Source organism: Orbicella faveolata, unplaced genomic scaffold (assembly GCF_042242905.1).
Source record: "Orbicella faveolata isolate gen_17 unplaced genomic scaffold, um_ofav_v1 contig_46, whole genome shotgun sequence".
NCBI classification, from domain to species: Eukaryota; Metazoa; Cnidaria; class Anthozoa; order Scleractinia; family Merulinidae; genus Orbicella; species Orbicella faveolata.
Window position 1 is genome coordinate 1,232,146 of NW_028301576.1, and position 19,582 is coordinate 1,251,727.

A 19,582-nucleotide genomic window follows, 5' to 3' on the forward strand; every position below is an offset into this window, starting at 1 on the left:
GCAATGCCGTCTGACGCCTTCAGGGACTGTGATCCTGGCATCAACATCAGGTACCGATCCGATGGGAAACTGTTCAACCCCAGAAGGCTGCAGGCCGTTACTAAGGTGAAGGAAACTATTCTTAGAGACTTTCTCTTTGCTGACGACTGTGCCCTCAATGCGAGCAAGAAATGCAAGCGGAGATGGACAGGTTTTCCACAGCCTGTAACAACTTCGGCCTCACCATCAGCACCAAGAAGACAGAAGTAATGTACCAGCCAGCCCCGAACAAGCAGTACCACGAGCCGCAGATAACGGTGAATGGTCAGATACTACAGCCAGTAGAGACTTTCACATACCTGGGCAGCACACTTTCTCGCAATGCGAACATTGACGCTGAGATCAACAACAGAATCTTCAAGACAAGCAGCGCGTTCGGGAAACTGCGGGAGAAAGTCTGGGAGAGAAGAGGAATCAGCCTCAATACCAAGCTCAAAGTCTACCATGCTGTGGTCGTCACCTCCTTACTCTATGGCTGCGAAACCTGGACTGCGTACAGACGGCATGAGAAGCTGATCAACCATTTTCATCTGCGGTGCCTCCGAAACATTCTCCACATTCGCTAGCAGGACAACGTCTCGGACTCAGAAGTCCTGAAGCAGGCAGACCTTCCTAGTGCCATCACTGCGCAAGGCCCAGCTGAGATGGGCAGGCCACGTCTCCCGCATGCCAGATGACCGCATTCCAAAGCAGCTCTTCTATGGGGAACTCTGCTCTGGCAAGCGCACAGTTGGAGGGCAGCGAAAGCGCTACCAGGACAGTCTAAAAGTCTCCCTAAAAGACTTCAACATCAGCACTGAGTCCTGGGAGTCCCTTGCCTCCGACAGACCCTCCTGGCGCCAACTCATCACCAAAGGAGCCCACGCAGCAGAGGAACGCAGGTCCCGTCAAGCCGACGAGAAGCGAGCAGTACGCAAGGAAAGAGCCGCTAGCACTAATGTCCAAATATGGTTGTTTATTGACACCCTTTGGGTGGTTGAATTCGTTCTCTGGTAAAATTGTTTTATAATAAATAATTATTTATTACATGTTTGAAATAGATCTCAACAGCTAGGGCACAACAACAAAAATCAAGTTATACACTGCTTTTATTAGGAACATTTTCGTTCTTTTTAAGTCCACTGAAATACTGACTACCATAATGTAGCACATAAAAGCCAAGAGGAGACATTGTAGCCAACAGTCTCCTATACGTGCAGATCAGATTATACATTTTTTTGGCTGAGTTATAAATAACATAATCTTAACAGCAGCAGGACAATCATGTAGTAGAAGTACAGCATATATGTAACAACCATTTTAAGAATTGAATGAAAATTCAACAGGTATAAGCTGAAACAGTTAGGATAGCTTATACTTCAAATAAACATTGCAAGATTTGAATTTAATTAATAGAGAGAGATTAACATATTCTATTTTTGTGTTCCTTTATGATGGAGTCTAGTATTTTCCTTTAATTTTAGTCCTAATAGAAAAGACTGATGTTTCTCTACATGTATATGTTCATTTAATTAATAGAGAGAGATTAACATATTCTATTTTTGTGTTCCTTTATGATGGAGTCTAGTATTTTCCTTTAATTTTAGTCCTAATAGAAAAGACTGATGTTTCTCTACATGTATATGTTCATGTATACGAACATGATAATGTTCATGTATTTGAACATGATATGGAGCTGCTAATTTTAAATTAAAGTTGTATTTCTGTATTCTACTGTAAAGCTGTAGGTTCTGAGTTACGTTTTGACAAATGTAGTGAGTTAAGGTGGATTTCACTTGTCGACATTCTTAACTTTAAGAAACCTACATGGACAAAGTTCCAAAGTGTTTCCAACTCTATAATTATACTGTAAATCCTAGAATTAGCACCCCCCGCGCCTTGATTAAGCGCCCCCTCATCTTCTCCTAAATTTGAAATAAGCGCCCAGACGCTAATTCGAGGATTTACGGTGTGCAGTTTGGAGAGCCATTTTATGTGCTTGTAGCCAATGTCTTTTGCAAAGAATGAGTTTCGACAGCTCAAGTGGCAGCTTAAATAAAGTTTATGTATGTATGTGTGTATGTAGCTAACACACGTTTTGAAAGCATCTTATTCTCTTCCTAAGTAGGAGTATTCCACATCCACCTGTAATTCTCAGACTAATTCCATGAAGTCTTAAGGGTGACTTGTGTTGTTAAAGCCGGTTTCTAGGAAGTCTTTTGTTATTACCTTTGGCAGCTGATAAACACGTATAGCATCAGTAATGTTGTTGTTAATATTAACATTTGCTTACTGTCACTTGCATATTATAGTATACTGTAGTTACCACAGTGTTCATCTGGGTTATTTGCATATGCACAATAGTACAACTTGCTTCACCTGCAATACACAATAAAGATAATAATCCCATATTTTAAAAGGGTATAAAAATGAATGCAGAAAAATTACACATGTATATCTCTAATTTGCTGTGCTTTCCCGTGCCCCCGTACCCAACCCCAATAGAAATAGGCTACTTACCTAAATGTGGAGTCCAAATCATATTTCTTGCTTTTCTGAAAAGGGTTTAAGAAAGAAAATACCAGTTATAAACGGCATGCTTTCCTTCAAGAAACATTGGAGCTAAAATAATTCCTATAGCCTGAAAAATTTATTCTTATATACAGCATCTCCAAATTCTGGCAGAGTTACTGTATATGTAATTTTGAAACTCTATGAGGACTAGGAATTCAGGAACATAAAAAGCACAGGAAATTCAAACCATTCTTTCTGCCAATAAATGTTCTGACTGTTTTCTGTATGTGATTCAAATAGTTGCTTGATACATTTAAATACTTATTTGGTATGTAAAGTTTCATCTTCAGCTAAATTAATTATAATGATCCCATACGATATACCTAGTGAATTTTTTTAAACAAATATTCAAACAGCTTTCATGGAAATTTGTATAAATGGGCTCATGATAACCTGCTGATTGTGCACATAATTTGTGGTGCATGATCTATCTGTGTACGGTAGTCAGTAGTATACTGGTTAATCAGCTGAGTGTATCCTTTGTCTGTTATAAGATATTTCATTACAGCCTTTCGTTCTGTATTTACCTGAATTAGATCAATATTGAAATTCCCAAGCAGTACAGTTGGAATTGTAGGTTTTATTAATATTGAGTTGTGAAGATGAGTAAGATCATGAATTAACTAAGAAATTGTAACTTTAGTTTTCGAGCGATAGATACCAATGACATGAATATTTGGAATTGGTTGGGTTAAAACCGTGACAGTAATTTCTAAATTATTAAAGTTACATCTGTATGGAATTTAGTACAATTCAAAACATTAAGAGTGCCTGCCTGTAAAAATCAGACAAATTCTTAATTTCGTGGCAAGGGACGAAAATTCGATTTCGCTCATATTCTTATGGTAGATAGGCTAGGGCATGACAAAAACTACTGGATAGTTTTTTGGCAAAATATCCTTTTATTTCAAAGAAATCACAGGCAGCCCAAGCTCTCTCTATGAACCACACAAGCAACACAATATGGCATCGAATTATAAGGGTTTATATGGGATTTTCTACAAGATATCCATGGAGGTAGTTAAAAGTGAAAATTCTCAATAAAAATGGCATACCTTATTCCAGACGTGTGTTGTTTGCTCCTGGTGTGGTTATTTTACCGATTGAACTTGATTTAAGCGACTTTTTTGAACTCCGATTTTCCCTCTATAAAGAGAGGACAAGGCGAAACACCTCAGTCGGAACAGCCTGCCGAACGAAGTCAAAAATCCCAGGCTAAAATGTGCCCACGGTCACAAATCCACCGTAGAATTCAAGGGCAAAGGTTGATCTTTCATTTCAATCCTCTAGCCACACAATTACAGCCCTGCGAGCGACGCCAGGCGGCTCTTCGTGTCCCCAGTGAAACGATAAAACTATGGAAGAGCTCCGTGTCGTTTGATCCGCAATCCAACGACCGTTGAAATCGGCTTGGTAACCTCGTCATATTGGCAAACCAAGACTCGCGGGGGTACTAGACCGCAATTTGTCAAATTTGTCAAACGTAAGATCAACGGTGAAAGCTCCGTAGAAACTGAGGAGATCATTTTTGAAGTGGAAGTCATGGTAAGTTTTCACGTTTACGCACCTTTGAGTTACTTGGTCCTCGCCTCACCAATTTAACTTCATCTCCCCATAATTCGTTAAGAATTCTCCCGAGCAAAACAGAGTTCAATTTGCTTACGACAATTTCTTTCTCGTCGTATGTTCTAGACAAAATTTAGCTGGCTTCCATTACAGTTTCCTCACAATATTCGTAATTCCACAATACCCTAAGAGAAGCAAATTTAGTTTATCAGCTCGGGAATATTTTATACAAACAAATCAAAGGTGCATAAACGAGAAAACTTACCACGACTTCCACTTCAAAAATGATTGTATCTCCTCAGTTTCTACGGAGCTTTCGCCGTTGATCTTAAGTTTCTTTGGTTTTGAAGCCATTTTGCAAAAGCGTTCTGTACGATTCTTATTTTGCATTGTAAATTCGACCTGAGGGGATTACAAGAAGTTTAGTTGACAAATTGGGGTCTAGTACCCCCGCGAGTCTTCGTTTGCCAACATGACGAGGTTACCAAGCCGATTTCAACGGTCGTTGGGTCGCGGATCAAACGACACGGAGCTCTTCCGTAGTTCTATCGTTTTACTGGAGACACGAAGAGCCGCCTGGCGTCGCTCGCAGGGCTGCAATTGTGTGGCTAGAGGATTGAAATGAAAGATCAACCTTTGCCCTTGAATTCTGCGGTAGATTTATGGCCGTGGGTACATTTTAGCCTGGGATTTTTGACTTCGTTCGGCAGGCTGTTCCGACTGAGGTGTTTCGCCTTGTCCTCTCTTTATAAAGGGAAAATTGGAGTTCAAAAAAGTCGCTTAAATCAAGTTCAATCGGTAAAATAACCACACCAGGAGCAAACAACACACGTCTGGAACAAGGTAAGCCATTTTTATTGAGAATTTTCACTTTTAACTACCTCCATGGATTTCTTGTAGAAAATCCCATATAAACCCTTATAATTCGATGTCATATTGTGTTGCTTGTGTGGTTCATAGAGAGAGCTTGGGCTGCCTGTGAAGAAATATGCAAATTACCAAATTCCGTTAAAATCGTCATTTGATGCGCCTTTTTATTAAACAAGTTTGAGAGCCTCGCATGAAACACCACATCATTCTTCCGTCTTTAAAACACTCAAATATTTCTGTGCAGTGTTTAAATGTGTACTGGGTTGATTTTAGGGAATGTTGCGTTGTCTTTTTGGGTGCAAAATAATTAAATTTCGAAGACATGTATTTCATTTACTTAACAGTACTTCGTGAATATAATTAATTTTCACCATGTGCGAAATCCTCACATGCATTAAGCTTCTGGTGGTTGCATTGCAGAAGAATGGTCTACAGATTCCTGTAAAAATTTCTTTGGGTAAATGATTGTGAGCGACGCGAGAGCTTTTCAAAGTACATCAAAAATGCAAATATTTGACCATCCCTCGTCAAATTTCAATTTACGGGTTAGACGTTATTTTAGCATGCGCCGCATGACTTGACGTATAATAAGTTGAAATAGACACAGCTGATAGTTTCGAAATGCTCTAACCTTATCTGTTGTAAAAGGCAGGTCCAAAGCCGATTTGACGTGTTTCTAGTCGATCTCTGACCATTCATCGCACATAAAGCAGAAGTTTGCTTTTGTTTACACAAGGTTAACGTCCGATGTACATTGCCTACTATCAACCTATTATTGGTCGAATACCATGAATCTGTGACCATCTTTCTGCGCGTATGAACATCACTGCATCTAAGTCAAAAACGGCTGAGTCATTTGTAGATAGTTAGTTGCTTTGCACTGCGCCAAAATATTACGTCTGATCGATCGCTGACCATTGCTGATAAGCGTGTCGGCGCAGCACAGTCTTACAGCCGTTATTTGTTCGTCAGGCAATGCTGTCACGGCATATGCTGATCTATTTTGTATAGAGCACTCTCAGGATAAGTGAAACAATTTAGGGACCGTTCATTTTTTGTGAGGGAGGGGGCGCTGGTGAGATTTGGGAAGCACCATTTAAAACTCACATGACCCCCCCTCAGCTTACCAATTTTTTCACATGGCGCCCCCTTATAGCGGTAATTTTTTGGGATGACCCCCCCCCCAAAAAAAAAAATTGAACAAACAATATTTAGATTTAAACTTTTTTAATATTTCTCTATTATCCCCCTACTTCACGTTATTGTGCTCACTATGAAGACAATATTTACAATCCCTATACTACAGAGAGCTGTTGTCTAAAAAACAAATCAAAAGAAAGAGAAGTCAATTTCGGATCTCCTAGTTATGGCTCGCCCTGAGCGTGTGGCATTTGGCCTCTCATTGGCATCTTCCTCATCTGAATTGATGAATGCAAGAATGAGGTCACTTGAGTCATCTTCTCCCCCAGAGTCAATGGCATCACTGTCATACTCATCATTGTCACTTTCATCCGTTTCACTGTTGTCAGCACTTGCCCTGTTGTCATTTTGTGTCAATGTCCTGGCATTTCTCAGTGTTGGTTGGCCAGCTCTGAGAGGACTGTTCTGCTACAAGCATGAATGTCTTACAATTGCCTTTACTTTCTCACTCTTGCTGCTTTTCAAATGCTGCTTCAGCCCGAGGTGGTTCAAGTACTTGTTTAGTTCTGGAACACGTAGCGTTTTAAGCTTGGTTAGATCTTCGCACAACTCAGTCCAAGGATAATCCTCATATGATTTATCTTTTGCGTCCCTACTTAACTTTGCCTTTTCCTCTGCTCTCTTTTTCCTTTTAAATTCCAGCACTTCAAGATACTGAAGATAATCCACCACAAACTTTGATTTGACAGTAAACTTATCTGCAAATAGAGCAACGCTCTCTGGGTGAGATAAAACCAGCCTGCCACCTCCATGCTCTTTCTTCGCTTGGACCCTTGGCTGCCAGTCATCTGGATCACGCCCTTCTTTTGGGGTCTTCTGGTAGGAGAGGTAGTGGTATTCCGGTAGGCAGGAATGGTCAGGAACTGGTTTAAGAAAAAGAAGCAATCTTTCTAAGTGCGGATGGCTGTTCAGAAAGGGCGAGTGAGTTTTCCATGCCAGGGTACCAGTTGAAGCTCAGTGATGGAAGAAAACTGAACTTCTCCATCAAAGAGCACAGAGCAATGGTGGAAAAGTTGAATGTCATATTGAGAGATGTAAAGGAACACGATTCCACACTCTTTCAGTCCAATGGGCTTGCTTTAAAGCAGGGCGAAGAATTCCCACAGTTTTAATGTAAAACAGATCAAATGTATAGAAGCTAAGTTGACGAAGGTCACGCAGGACATGGAAGCACTAGAAAATAAGAAGAGCAATTATAACAGCATATTCAAGGGCATACTCAAACAGCACATCAACAAAAGGAGAAGGAAAAAAGAAAACCGCAGAAAGTCAAATGAAAGAAAGAGGAAGCGGACTGAAAACAACGTCCAACGAGTTTATGGAATCTGTGTTGGAAACCCGCTAGGAAATGATCTTCCACAATGCCTTGTGTACCCTCCTAGAGCGGCCGTCCCGGAAGAGTGTATTAAAGTTGAGGATGTTGCCACGTCGTTATTTAGAAGAGATGGGCCATACGTCGCACAGCTCTTGGAAGGGAATTATTTCACCAATGCTGCAACAAGCAGAATCACCACCAACCTTGACCAGGAAGTCAGAGATTATGTTTACACCTTCATGTACCCTAAAGAGAACACTCTGACGGAAAGCATTGCTGCTTCTTGCAGCATTGGTGAAAGAGACTCCCATAGCAGCACAAGCGGTGACGAAGAACTCGACGACAGCGAAGATGAAGATGAGTGCCAGTGAAAGTTGCATTCGAAAATAACAGTGTTAAATACTTTGTTTCAGTATCTACAAATGCTTTTTGCCGCCAAACGTTTTTTTAAAGCAGAAGGAAAGTTTGTAATAAATTTGTATCCTGCCTTCTATGTTTATTCTATAGCGGTCCAAATCACGTTTGTTGTACGTTCTGATATTTCAGACAACAGCTGATAAAGCTAGAGCCTGTATTCACTGAGCCTGCGAAAGCAGACGTATTTCCGGCTGTCACTTGGTTCTGCCGAAAAATAACGTCTGCGAACCCGAGCCAGGAAACGATTTCTGTGACGTAATGACTTTTGTTTCTCCTTGGCCAATCAGATTCCATGATAGAATGAAACTCGAGTGCTCCTCGCAGCGAATACCTCGCGCAGTAGTTCTGGGTTTATTTGAGCTTAACTGTGATTGGCTTCGAATTCCTACGTCACAGAAATCGTTTTCCGGCTCGGGTTCGCAGACGTTATTTTTCGGCAGAACCAAGTTACCTCCGCGGCCACCATTCGGTCGTTCTCATAAGGGTTTCATTATTGTCTTTACCCCTATTAAGCGGCCATCCAAAATTTAAAAACTTTGTTTTGGAAAGGGCGATGGCAGATAAGAGTCTGAAATTGAAGGTGCATGACGAGTGATAATTCAAACACACGTCTATCATGATTGTCTTGAATTGACTCCATGTTCACCAAGAAATTTATAACCCGACAGTGAAAAATTAAATATTCAAGGTACACTAACCTCTTTTTAAGCGGCTAGCCCCATTAAGCGGTCACCACCCATTTCCCCGAGGGTAGCCCACTCTATTACATGTAAACCAAAAATAATTGCACAGCGCGAAAAGACCTAGGTATGAGTTTAACGTTACAGTATTACGCAGGGCATGTAGGTAGCGGTGGTCGAGTAAAAGATAACAAAAGGGGCAATGGTAAACTATTCATTCTTTTCATTTCTTAATTTAATCTCTTTCTACTCAACACGATTGTGTGCTCCCAGTGGTTCCAAGCCTTACGGAGCCTTACGTATTGGGATAGAAATTGTCTTACCCCTACCTCCTAAAATGGGATGACAACATTGCGTGACGAACAAGAAACCGCTGCAAGCAAGGATTCAAGCCATCAAACCATGATGATCAAACATAATATTTTGGTGTAGTGCAAAGCAAGCAACCATCTACAAATGACTTAGCCGTTTTTGACTTAGATTCGGTGGTGGTCATATGCGTCGAAAGAGGGTCACAGATTCATGGTATTCGACCATTAAATAAGTTGACAGTTGGCGATGTACATCGGGCGTTATGTAAACAAAAGCAAACTTCTGCTTTATGTGCGAAGAAGTAATTTTAAGTGAATGAAATACATGTCTTCGAAATTTAATTATTTTGCACCCAAAAAGACAACGCAACATTCTCTAAAATCAACCCAGTACACATTTAAACATTGCACAAAAATATTTGAGTGTTTTAAAGACGGAAGAATGATGTGGTTTTGCATGCGAAGCTCTCAAACTTGTTTAAAGTGCCACTGAAACGAAATTTTTGTATGTGAGATTTTTGCTTAGCAATAAAGTTTCAACCTTACTTGGAAACACTGCAAACTTTTTTTCGCATACGGTAAGCGAAAACTGCTTTTTCAGCCGTTCGAAGTTGGCTGGTTAAGCCCAAAATTGGCGGCCATTTTGGCGCGGCCAAAACAGCCTAGTGACGTCACTGGTTGTATTACTCTCATGCCGCGCTGAAAATTTAGAGTGATTATGGGAGATTACTGTTCGAAGCCCCCCAAAAATCATCTTAAGGACATCTCAGAGCTGTAAAGCAGATAATAACAGTAGCCTTAGACATGAAGTCGATCTTGGGGCTTTCCAGTCTATTTAATTGGATATTTGGAGGATATTTTATGTAAGCAAGCAAACGAGTGGGAGTTCTTAGATCGCAAAATGATCGGGACTCTTGGTGAAATGGCCAGCACTCAATTAAACAATATCTACACTCATAAAGTAAAAAAGACATGAAAACAAGAGAAAGCGGCTTTTGAAACTATTATCGGGAGTGCTGCTGGACGAATCGCAGCAACAACGCTTCGAGTTTTCGAGTCGCTTTCGCTTCGTTTCGCTTTGTGAGTTTCACAGCAGACGAGATTGTGCTACAGTGACCTTTAGTCCAGTTGTATCTGCTACATCCTACAAGTTATTACAATAGCAACAATTTAAGAAACCCTCTTCTTTTATATGAGGGAGCGAATTTAAACTATAAAGGTAAACTAAGCTGCCATGACCCAACAGGTACGTTTTCAGGAAACGACAGAAAGCGTGACAATGTCGGCGGCGAAAGGTCATATATGCAAATTAGTTCAAATTCTGTTTAATGAACCTTCGAAAGTACTGTAAACTAGTGACGTTTTAACGAATTGTTTTGAACTTGGATACTATTAAATGAAGATCATAGACATAAGCATGTGCTAAAGAACTCAAAGTAATCCATCGGCCGTGAAATATTGCAATAGGGAGATACGCGTAAAAGAGAAGCGAAATTCCCGCTTTGTTTACACTGATACGTATGCGGCGATAAAGCAAGCCCTGCTGCGGATCACATTTTTCAAAGATTCATTTTGTCTACCACAAGAACTCTCACTTATTAGTATCGTAAAAAGATGTCCTCTGTGTGCAAAGAAGTACTCGACTCAAAGCTTGTGGACCGTTAATAACTTCGTGATTGTGTGGATGGCTGATGCTCTTACGGCTTTTAATGCAGTAAAGTTGCCGAGGATATATTCAAACCTTGTTAATAGACCATAGATAAACGTGAGAATCCAAATTTCAGAACCAGGCTGAAGACAGACGACGAAATATCGTGTTTAGGCTTCAGGACGTGATATAAAAGTCGCCACACTCGTCTTCGAAATCTCCAATCGAGTACTCAAGATGTTCGAAAAGTATACTGAGCTGTTCTAATCTATAGCATTTATTTTAGTGAATCTACACTCCCTGGCGCCTTCCAACGTTTATGATGTGTATTTCCTGTCAAGGCTGGACAGAAATTACAAGGTAGAAAACTAGTAGGTATCGACAATATGAAGAATGAACTTGAATAAATCAAGTGAAAACAAGAGAGAATCTGTAGCGCTTCTTGCGTGAATACAACCAGTGACGTCACAAGGTCCTTAAACTCGGTTCCAGAGCCCGGACACAGTTTTGCTCCAAAAAGTCGATTTCAACAGCTAAAAAAGAGTACTTTCCGTTAGGATTTGACAGAAATAAAGTTCACCATTACTTTAAGCACGTTTGAAACTATAGATTGGGATAATAAAAGAGAGTACGAAAAGTTCGTTTCAGTGGCACTTTAATAAAATGGTGCGTCAAATGACGATTTTAACGGAATTTGGTAATTTGCCTATTTCTTTGAAATAAAAGGATATTTGCCAAAAAAAACTATCCAGTAGTTTTTGTCATGCCCTATCCTATCTACCATGAAAATATGAGCGAAATCGAATTTTCGACCCTCGCCGAGTTATTTTCCATTTTTATGGACAGGGACTCTTGAAAGGTACACAACAGTTCCATAGCAAGTTCTTATGTTAGACTGACTAAAGTCTTGGTCATTTCTGTAAAGCGTAAATTCACGAAGCTGATATGCATCATCTCTATCTGACAAGCGAAGTTTTGATTCAACAAAAATGTTGAGATCAGCTTTTTGAATGTTGTAATCATTTCGCACATCATTTATGAGGAGGTGGAGCCAGAGGTGGAGAGATCCAACATTCTGAAAGAAGGTTGTTGTCGGTCTGTAACACTGCTAAAGGCACAAGGCTTGCTTGTGTTCTTAGTCTGCTCATTTCACTTTTAACTTTCTCGCTAATCTTTATTTTGAACTCAACGCAAGCTTCTTCAAAGCTACACGAGGCTGAAGATATACACAAGAGACTTGTTATCAGCATTTCCAGTACGAACTATATCCACAGTACTGATCGATAGTATAAATAGCCGACAGATAGAAATCAACTCTGTAAAGACAACATCTAACAATGACACAAAACGGCGAACGTCAGCTCTTTTGTGTTTAGAAAACCATGTGCTTTGTCAGATGACTACTTTCGGAATCGAGCAGTTTCTGAACGAGAATCTAATATTACTAGTACGCAAAAGTGCTCTTATAGACATAGTTTTTAAAGAAAAAAGCGATACAACAAGAAGGCTGACCTTAGCTTCCATATGACAAGGCATTCAGTTTATTCCTCCTCCGGGTGACATTAAGGCATTTTTAAACGATTCCGTCAATTTGTCCACGGACCACGGTCGATAGACATTGTAGCTTTCAAGATTTCGATGCAAGGATCGTCGCTTACAGGATTTCATTGTCGATTTGTCGTAGCGAGTGTTCCTGAGCGTAAAAACTTTCCATTTTTCAACCCACGAAGGAATCCCTGTTTACAGATCGAACAAAAAACCATCTTCAACCTCCGTCCCGTGTTACGCCATGTTGCTGGACTAAAGTAGTAGCCTCATAAAACCAGTCAAACATATGCTCAGAAATCCCCGAGACAAAAACAATACTTAGCAGGGGAGGTAGGAGAAAAATGTTTAATCCGGTTTTAATGAATAAATTAATCAGAATCGAGTGAGTGAGTGAGTGCCATTGGACTGCCTACTAAGCTCATGGATGACGTAAATTACGTCATCCATGAGCAAAAAACGAAATCCTCAAAACTCTTACATCGACCGGTTGATCAGAACCTAAGAGGAATACATTTCATCGTCGGTTTCACAGTAGCATTCTGACCTAAAGGTCCGTCTAAACGTTTCAATATGGCTGATGTTTGTAGTTAAATATTTTAGAAATTTCCTCTTTCTTCTGAGCCTCTTTTTGTAGACTCGATGAACGCTCAGGGTTTTTTTATAGTTCTTTGTTTAAATGTTCAAAAAAGTGCATAATTTATTGTATTTAACATCAGGTTGATCACGTTTTTTAATTCGGTTCAACAAAACCCAACTTTTCAACAGCTTAAAAGAAATGACTCGTTATTACCTGTTTTTACTCATGTATTGCCATTGTCTGCTTAGTACTGGAGTACTTTATCTCCCTAGGTAAGAAGTAATGCCGTGGAAACGGAAATAACTCAGGACTGACAGCAAAACACTTCCTTTGAATTTTAACTGCTTAACAGGCTTTGAGTTTACAAACGATGCTGTTAAACGGCAACCATCCTAACACTGGGTAAAAAGGAAGGTTTGGATAAAAATAATACAATGTTCTTTTCTGAGGAGAGAATAAAGGATCAGTAAAGAAGTTTAGAAAGTCACTCAAGCTACCTCGTCAATAGAAGACTTAGTTCCTAGTGACAGGTCTCAGAGCTAATGGAGAACAGTTACACTGCAAGGATAAATTCCATGTTGCTTAAAAAGATGAATTGAATATAAACAATACGTCAAAATGTCAAATTGTTAAATAATAATTGGTTGAACATTTTTCCGTTACGATTTTCAGCTGGGGAGAGTTTTTGGTTCTCAAGCAAAACGTCAGCTAGTACAAACCAGTTACATTAAACGAATTAATTTTTTCTTGTTCGCCATATGATAAACATCTTATTAACCGAGCTTAGTCGGTCTGTATGGGAGAATCTTGACTAAATAAATCAAATACCTTCTTATTAACTGCTATTATTTTGTATTCTCCAGGCCTGAATTTGAGAAGCTCACCGGGTCAGAAATGATGGAAACTTGTTATCTGGTAAACGAGTTATTTATTGGACCATAGGAACAAAGTTAACGCAAGATAGCCTTTTGACAGCAGTAAGCCCAGCGCTTATTTTCGGCATTTTGTATTGCAAGAAAGTGGAACAAGTGAACGCGTAACATGTATTTTATGTATCATAATTTGCGGACAAAAGTCTTTCAGTTCGTGTGAGAACTGGCCTGTGCCTTATGATAATTAAGTACATCGAGAATGTAAAGTTAGATGTCAGAACCCCAGAGTTACAGACTGAAATGTTAAAAGATTCGTGGGCATAGTTTTATTCATATGTAAATGTATTTGTACATAACGTTTGAAACGAATTAATAGTGTGCAATAGTTTGTATTTTAAGAATTAAACAGAACAAAAATCCGAATGACTTAGTGCGAGCGATTGAGTCAATGAATGAGTGACTGCAGTACGTGCAGTCCATTTTAGTGTAAGTATAAACAGGTGGAGAAAGAGGAAGGGACGAAAAGAAGGAGGGTAAAAATGGAAGGAAGAAGAGAATGTACGGACGGACGGAGGAACGGCTGGACGGCGGAACGCACGCACGCACGCATGCATGCTCGTGCATATGGCGGGGGAGCCAAGAGAGGTAGGGAAGGGGTGAGGGAAGAAGGGATAGATAAAGGCAACAGCAAGGGAGGGAAGGGTGGGAGGAAATTTTAAGCTTCCTTGGAATGAGTCAGAAATACCCAAGCCTCCATCGACACCTCGAATGGTCAGCATGAGTTAAAATAAATCTGTCCCGCTAGATTCGGACTTGACCCGTTAATTTCTTCATTACTGACTTCTCGTTCCGCACAGGCAGCTGCAAGAAATTGCATTTACCTTGTACTTTGAGGTTTAGAGGTAACAATCTTGGATGACATCATTTTTCTAAGCAAAACACAATTGCGTTTCACATTATATTAACTTTGAAATCAGAATTTGCTCTTGTAGAAACCTGGGCTCGACTTTTACCAAGCGTTTGGGAAACGAGACTGGACTCGAGAGAGCAGCAGAAATCGAATGATAATGAGCCTTGAACAAGACGCGTTGTACAATCGTGAATTTACCTTTTCTTCAAAATGTTTCTAACTAGAAAAAAAGCAGTGGAAGTTAAGAAACTGTTAAGAACATATTAGGCAATAAAGTATTTCTTTAAAAGCATTAGTGCTTTGTTTTTTCGTTTTTTATTTTATTTTATTTAATTTCTATGCCGCCGAGTAAAACATTTGGAGAATATTTTTGACCTCTTAGTCGCGCGTCAGGATATGTTATGGACGGGTCAATGGATGAGTGAGTGAGTGAGTGATGTATGTTTGTCACACCAATGAGATTGGATCTACTATAAACAGCCAATCAAATTTCTTGTTGTAAAGGTTAATGGTATGTGAGAAGATTTGATCCCGATGCAGTTTAGAACGGCCATATTTATTCTTCTATAAAAGAGGAGGAAGTATTCATATATTGGGCTTACTTCGGCATTTTCTGTGGGTTAGGCTGAGGAGTTTAGTTATGAACGAGATCAGCCTTGAGTTTTGAAACAATTCATGAGCTAGTAGTATGCAAATGGAACGAGGTATTTTTAATTTTAGTTACAAAGGTAGCTTGATACTTTTGTTTATCACAAGGAGTAAATTCAATTAGAGGTCACGAATAAGTCGCTTCTAGTTCTTAGGACATGTTTTAGAGGAGATGAGACTATTTAGATTTGAGACAATTCTAATGTTTACAGTAGTAAGCACAGAGATAACGATTGTTTTGTTCTTGTTGCATGCAAATATAACGAGATATTTTTATTTTTTAGTAACAAAGGGTAATTTGACACTCTTGTTTTTCACAAGGGAGTAAATTCAATTAGAGCTGACGAATTGGCACCACTTGTTCCCACGAGATGTTTGCTATCTTTAGAATACAAATGGTAATTTAACACTTTTGGTTTTTATATGAGAGTAAATTCAATTAGAGCTGACAAGTTATCGGCTATTGTTCCCAGGATTTTAAACGAAAAAGAACGGTTTTTACGTCTCTGCGGTAACAGTTTAATATTTCTATTTGATGGGCATTTTATGACATTCTTTTAAAGGTAGAATTATGAAAACTGTTCAAATATTCTTTGAAGACTGCGTGGCACCAAGTTAAAGCGCGATTTAATTAAATCAGACTTTCAACGTGTCAGAGAAGTTTTTTTTTCTCTTTCTTTCAATTTTCGGTGAAGTAATGTTGTTGTGTTGTGTTGTGTAAAAAGGGTAAACTTACGACTTGTATAAAATGCGAAAAGTTCTCTTAACTTGAGTATTTTTGAGCAAAAATTCCTCTTGGGGGTTGGAAGGGCTATGTGATCGGTGAGTGAGTTATGCATGTGCGCGTGTCACACAAATCACTGTGTGGGTTGTATCAAAGAACGAATCAAATTGTCTATTAGAAAATAAGATGGTATCTACATTAATCTGGAGACGTGTCACATTGCTGTAGTTTGTTCAGTGAAACATTTTATGGCTTATTATTTAGTTATCTTACCAATACCCATGTAACATCGTATGTACAGCATAAATTCCCAGTTTCTGTCTTGCTGTTCATCGCAACCGAAACAACTTGTCAAATTAACCCAATCATTACTGTAAACAGCTCCATCTCTGAGACTAAACAAAAAAATAACTCTTGCACGCATTGCGTGCCTATATTTTCAAAGGTTGTTGATTGTACATAGTTAATATGTCAATGCAAATTAATGGATTTAATGAAGCGTAGCTGTAGGAAGCCTTTAATCAACTCTTCAGAAGGTCCTTTTTTGTCTGGAACCCGTGGAAACACGCATACACATACTTTACACACACTTTATTTCAACTGAATATAAAAATTAATACAAATGTAAAACTGATCCACTGGTAGTATCGTACTATAATTTGTACAACTCTCGTACCGCAATATCAAAATCTTTGCAAACAATAACATATAGGAATTTTGAGGCTCTGATAAAAGGACAAATTATTGGTGTATACATGACACGCACTAGCCTCACTAAGAACGTTATGATGTTTACAAATAAATTGTCTTGGAAGTAATCAATGATTTCTAATTCAAATTCTCGAAACAGACTGATCATGGATTGCACAGTAACATTGTACTTAGCACCCACTGACTGAGCTAGAGAAACAAGGCAAGCTTTCAAGTTTTGGTTGTGGTAAATCTACTTAAAGTGGGTTTTTTATTACCTTGACTGTTAATGCTTGCAACACCGAAATAAACATGAATTTACTTTCCATCTAATATTTACTAATGATTGGAAATGTGTAATTCTTGAAAATGATGAAACTGACCCTGTCTCCCTTCATGCATCGGCAAAACTTCATTTCTTCTTTCACGAGGGCACATATGCGCAAAACAACGAAGCATCTGAAGAAAGGTGTTCTTAAATTCTGATATTCTGAGTGGATAAATTATTACATTTACTAGCGAATTGCTGAATTGCAAAACCTTGATTATGAAAACCGTCGCGTTAAAGTAAGCTAGAGTTCCAATTACATCAAAATTTAGCAACAGTAACAATATTTGAAATGGCAGCCAGGTCAAAAGAGAAGCTGCAGTAATAATGAACAGCGTTTTTGCTAACCTTGTCTCTCTTACCACGTGATTCTGGTTACCCATCATTGTTTTTTGTTTCTTCCATACAACAAAATATGCTATACACATCACTAATAGAGGCGTGCTCAGGAACAAGGTGCGAGTGTACACATAGTTTCCCAATGTTATGATAGAGAAGTAAGTCAGTAAAGCTATAGAAGTGAATATTGCTGCCAGAATCCATGGCATGGCAATAGCAAGTATGTAAACACGAACGCTTAGGGTTCTATGACGAAAAGGCCAGCCTATGGCGTACATTCTCTCCAATGAAATAGCGGCAAGTGCGAAGATAGAGGCAATGCCAGTAAAAATGTCAGTCATTTCGGACACGTACCACACCAAGGGATACCGTTGCCGTAAGTACAATACAGTATTAATAGCTATGTACAGAGGAACAGTTAGCAGCCCAACAAGTAAATCAGCAACAGCCAAACTAATCAAAAGAAAATGAGCGCGCTTGCGAAGTCTCCGCTTGAGAAATATCCAGATGGTAAGGAGATTTCCAACAACGATCAATGTCGCTAATATTCCAAAACACAAACTCCACACGATGTTCCATGAATTAAACTCCATCACTGAAGGCAATGGTTCTGGAGATCCTTCTAGCCTGCACCCTGTGTGAAGAAAAACAAATTGTAATCTAATTATGCTAGTACTATTATAGAAACGTTGCATACAACAAATATAAGCAGGAGATGCCTCAGCACCTTGGTAATCGTAGGTGAGTACACAGACTGCACGTCATCGGTCTTCTTCAACCTTCCCCCACCCCCACCTCTAAATAAAGGGCTAAATCTTAGGAAGGGTTTAGAAAGAAGCAAATGGTGCAGTGCATGTTGCTGCATGCTGGCCAGTTTTTAAGTACCTCCCACGATGAGGAAGGAACGCGTGACAAGCCCTAACAAGAGCGTTTGCGAGGGAGACTACGTAAGTTTTCAAGCTATTGTTTAATTTTCTCCGGAAATTCTAGTTATCATAGTTTGCTATTTATTTAAATTGAACTTTTTGTTTTTTGGGAAATTGAAATGGTTATGATTAATTGGTAACAGGACCTCATGTTGTCCATTTCTCTCTGTAATCATTCTCGTGATTAAACAAATCGGACTCCCGCTTTGCGGTCCTCCAATTTTGGTAATCACGCGTATGATTACACACCGAATTGGACTCCACTCAGTCCTGTTACCATTATTTTCAGGGTATTTAGCCTTCATTTTTGCGGTTTTATTATCAAAAATATAGATTATTTGTAATATATGAAATATTCGAAGAGGTGTTGGTCATTTTTACACTCGGAAAATATTATTTTCCAAGTTGTAGTGAGGGAGAGATTTCACTCCATCACTCCATTACTCCATGACTTCCTGTTAGACATTTGGATATCCCGCGGGGAAGTCCCATATCAAAACGTCTGCAGGAATACTCGTAGGAAAATTTAAATTTAACTCCTAAAGGAGACTAATAGGGGTGCTGCTCGAGCTTCATTAGACCCTTAAAAGACACCACATAAATACGGACATGGCGAAATGATGCGAACAAATATTGTACAATAACTGTCTAATTTCTCGCGCGCTGATTGGCTCACTTTTATCATCAATAAGAGCACAGACGGATAAATTTTAATTTATGCAAGCTTTCAAGTTAAACCTTCAGCTGTCAAACTGTCAACCTTTTAAGCAATGATATTCTATGGACTTTTTTAAGTAGCCAGACAAAAAGCGAGAAAAGCTATTGACAATGTTCGCGTCATTTTGAATAAAATTCAGTTATCTTTGTTTACGGCAAGTTTACGGCGTCTTTTCCCCTCATTTATCCCGGCATTTGGCCATTCTGGGGTCTTGTTATTGTAAAAAACAAATTGACGTCAGGTTCTTATGCGTCTGTCCTCTTATTGATGATAAATTGCGTCATAACATTGTCAAAGTGGCTGTGGAACCACGAGCCGCAGGCGAGTGGTTCCGCAGTAAACTTTGACAATGTTATGACGAAATTTATCGTCAATAAGAGGACAGACGCATAAAAAACTGACGTCAATTTGCTAAGTTGATAAATAGAAGAAAAGAAATTACTCAAGGCTAGGATTGATGCAGTCACTAATATCGCCTTGCAAAATAAAGAAAAAAAAAAAAAAAGGAGAAAAGGAAAAAAAAAAAGATAAAAGAAAAAAAGAAGTTATTACAGCAGAGGGTATTCGTATTTGGTCGCCCAGTCAAGTAGAAACCCCGCCAAACAGGGCTTAACTTTGTTGAGCGGACGAGACGTCCTTGTGGTATAACATTATGACTCTACGTTGGATACATTTTTTTTTTATTTTTAAGATCTCTCAAAAT

At 39.2% G+C, this 19,582-nt stretch overlaps 2 protein-coding genes and 1 long non-coding RNA gene across 3 annotated transcripts; all 3 read right to left on the minus strand.

The window, feature by feature from the left end:
- Window positions 1-1,974: 1,974 nt before the first annotated feature.
- On the minus strand, window positions 1,975-12,372 carry LOC149097860 (uncharacterized). The gene is made up of 4 exons (XM_089278754.1): window positions 12,102-12,372; window positions 2,986-3,172; window positions 2,539-2,573; window positions 1,975-2,397 (listed from the first exon to the last, which is right to left on the minus strand). The coding sequence occupies exons 1-4, from the start codon at window positions 12,133-12,135 to the stop codon at window positions 2,297-2,299; spliced, it is 357 nt and encodes a 118-aa protein (XP_089134880.1). The 5' UTR covers window positions 12,136-12,372; the 3' UTR covers window positions 1,975-2,296.
- Window positions 4,118-4,895, minus strand: LOC149097861 (uncharacterized). The gene is made up of 2 exons (XR_016203993.1): window positions 4,424-4,895; window positions 4,118-4,343 (listed from the first exon to the last, which is right to left on the minus strand). It is a non-coding gene; the product is annotated as an uncharacterized LOC149097861 (long non-coding RNA).
- A 4,082-nt stretch (window positions 12,373-16,454) lies between the features above and the next one.
- Window positions 16,455-17,936, minus strand: LOC110067995 (adenosine receptor A3-like). The gene has a single exon (XM_020775355.2). It carries the CDS (start codon window positions 17,928-17,930, stop codon window positions 16,908-16,910), a length of 1,023 nt encoding a protein of 340 aa, XP_020631014.2. The 5' UTR covers window positions 17,931-17,936; the 3' UTR covers window positions 16,455-16,907.
- Between the last annotated feature and the right edge of the window lie 1,646 nt (window positions 17,937-19,582).

Excerpts from the sequence above, each read along its gene's own strand:
- LOC110067995 (XM_020775355.2), bottom strand. The coding sequence starts at position 17,930 with ATGCAACGTTTCTATAATAGTACTAGCATAATTAGATTACAATTTGTT.
- LOC149097860 (XM_089278754.1), bottom strand. The coding sequence starts at position 12,135 with ATGCCTTGTCATATGGAAGCTAAGGTCAGCCTTC. Across the intron at positions 2,574-2,985 it reads ATTATGTGCACAATCAGCAG|AAAAGCAAGAAATATGATTT; the intron begins GTTATCATGAGC and ends AACCCTTTTCAG. Across the intron at positions 2,398-2,538 it reads GATTTGGACTCCACATTTAG|GTGAAGCAAGTTGTACTATT; the intron begins GTAAGTAGCCTA and ends TGTGTATTGCAG.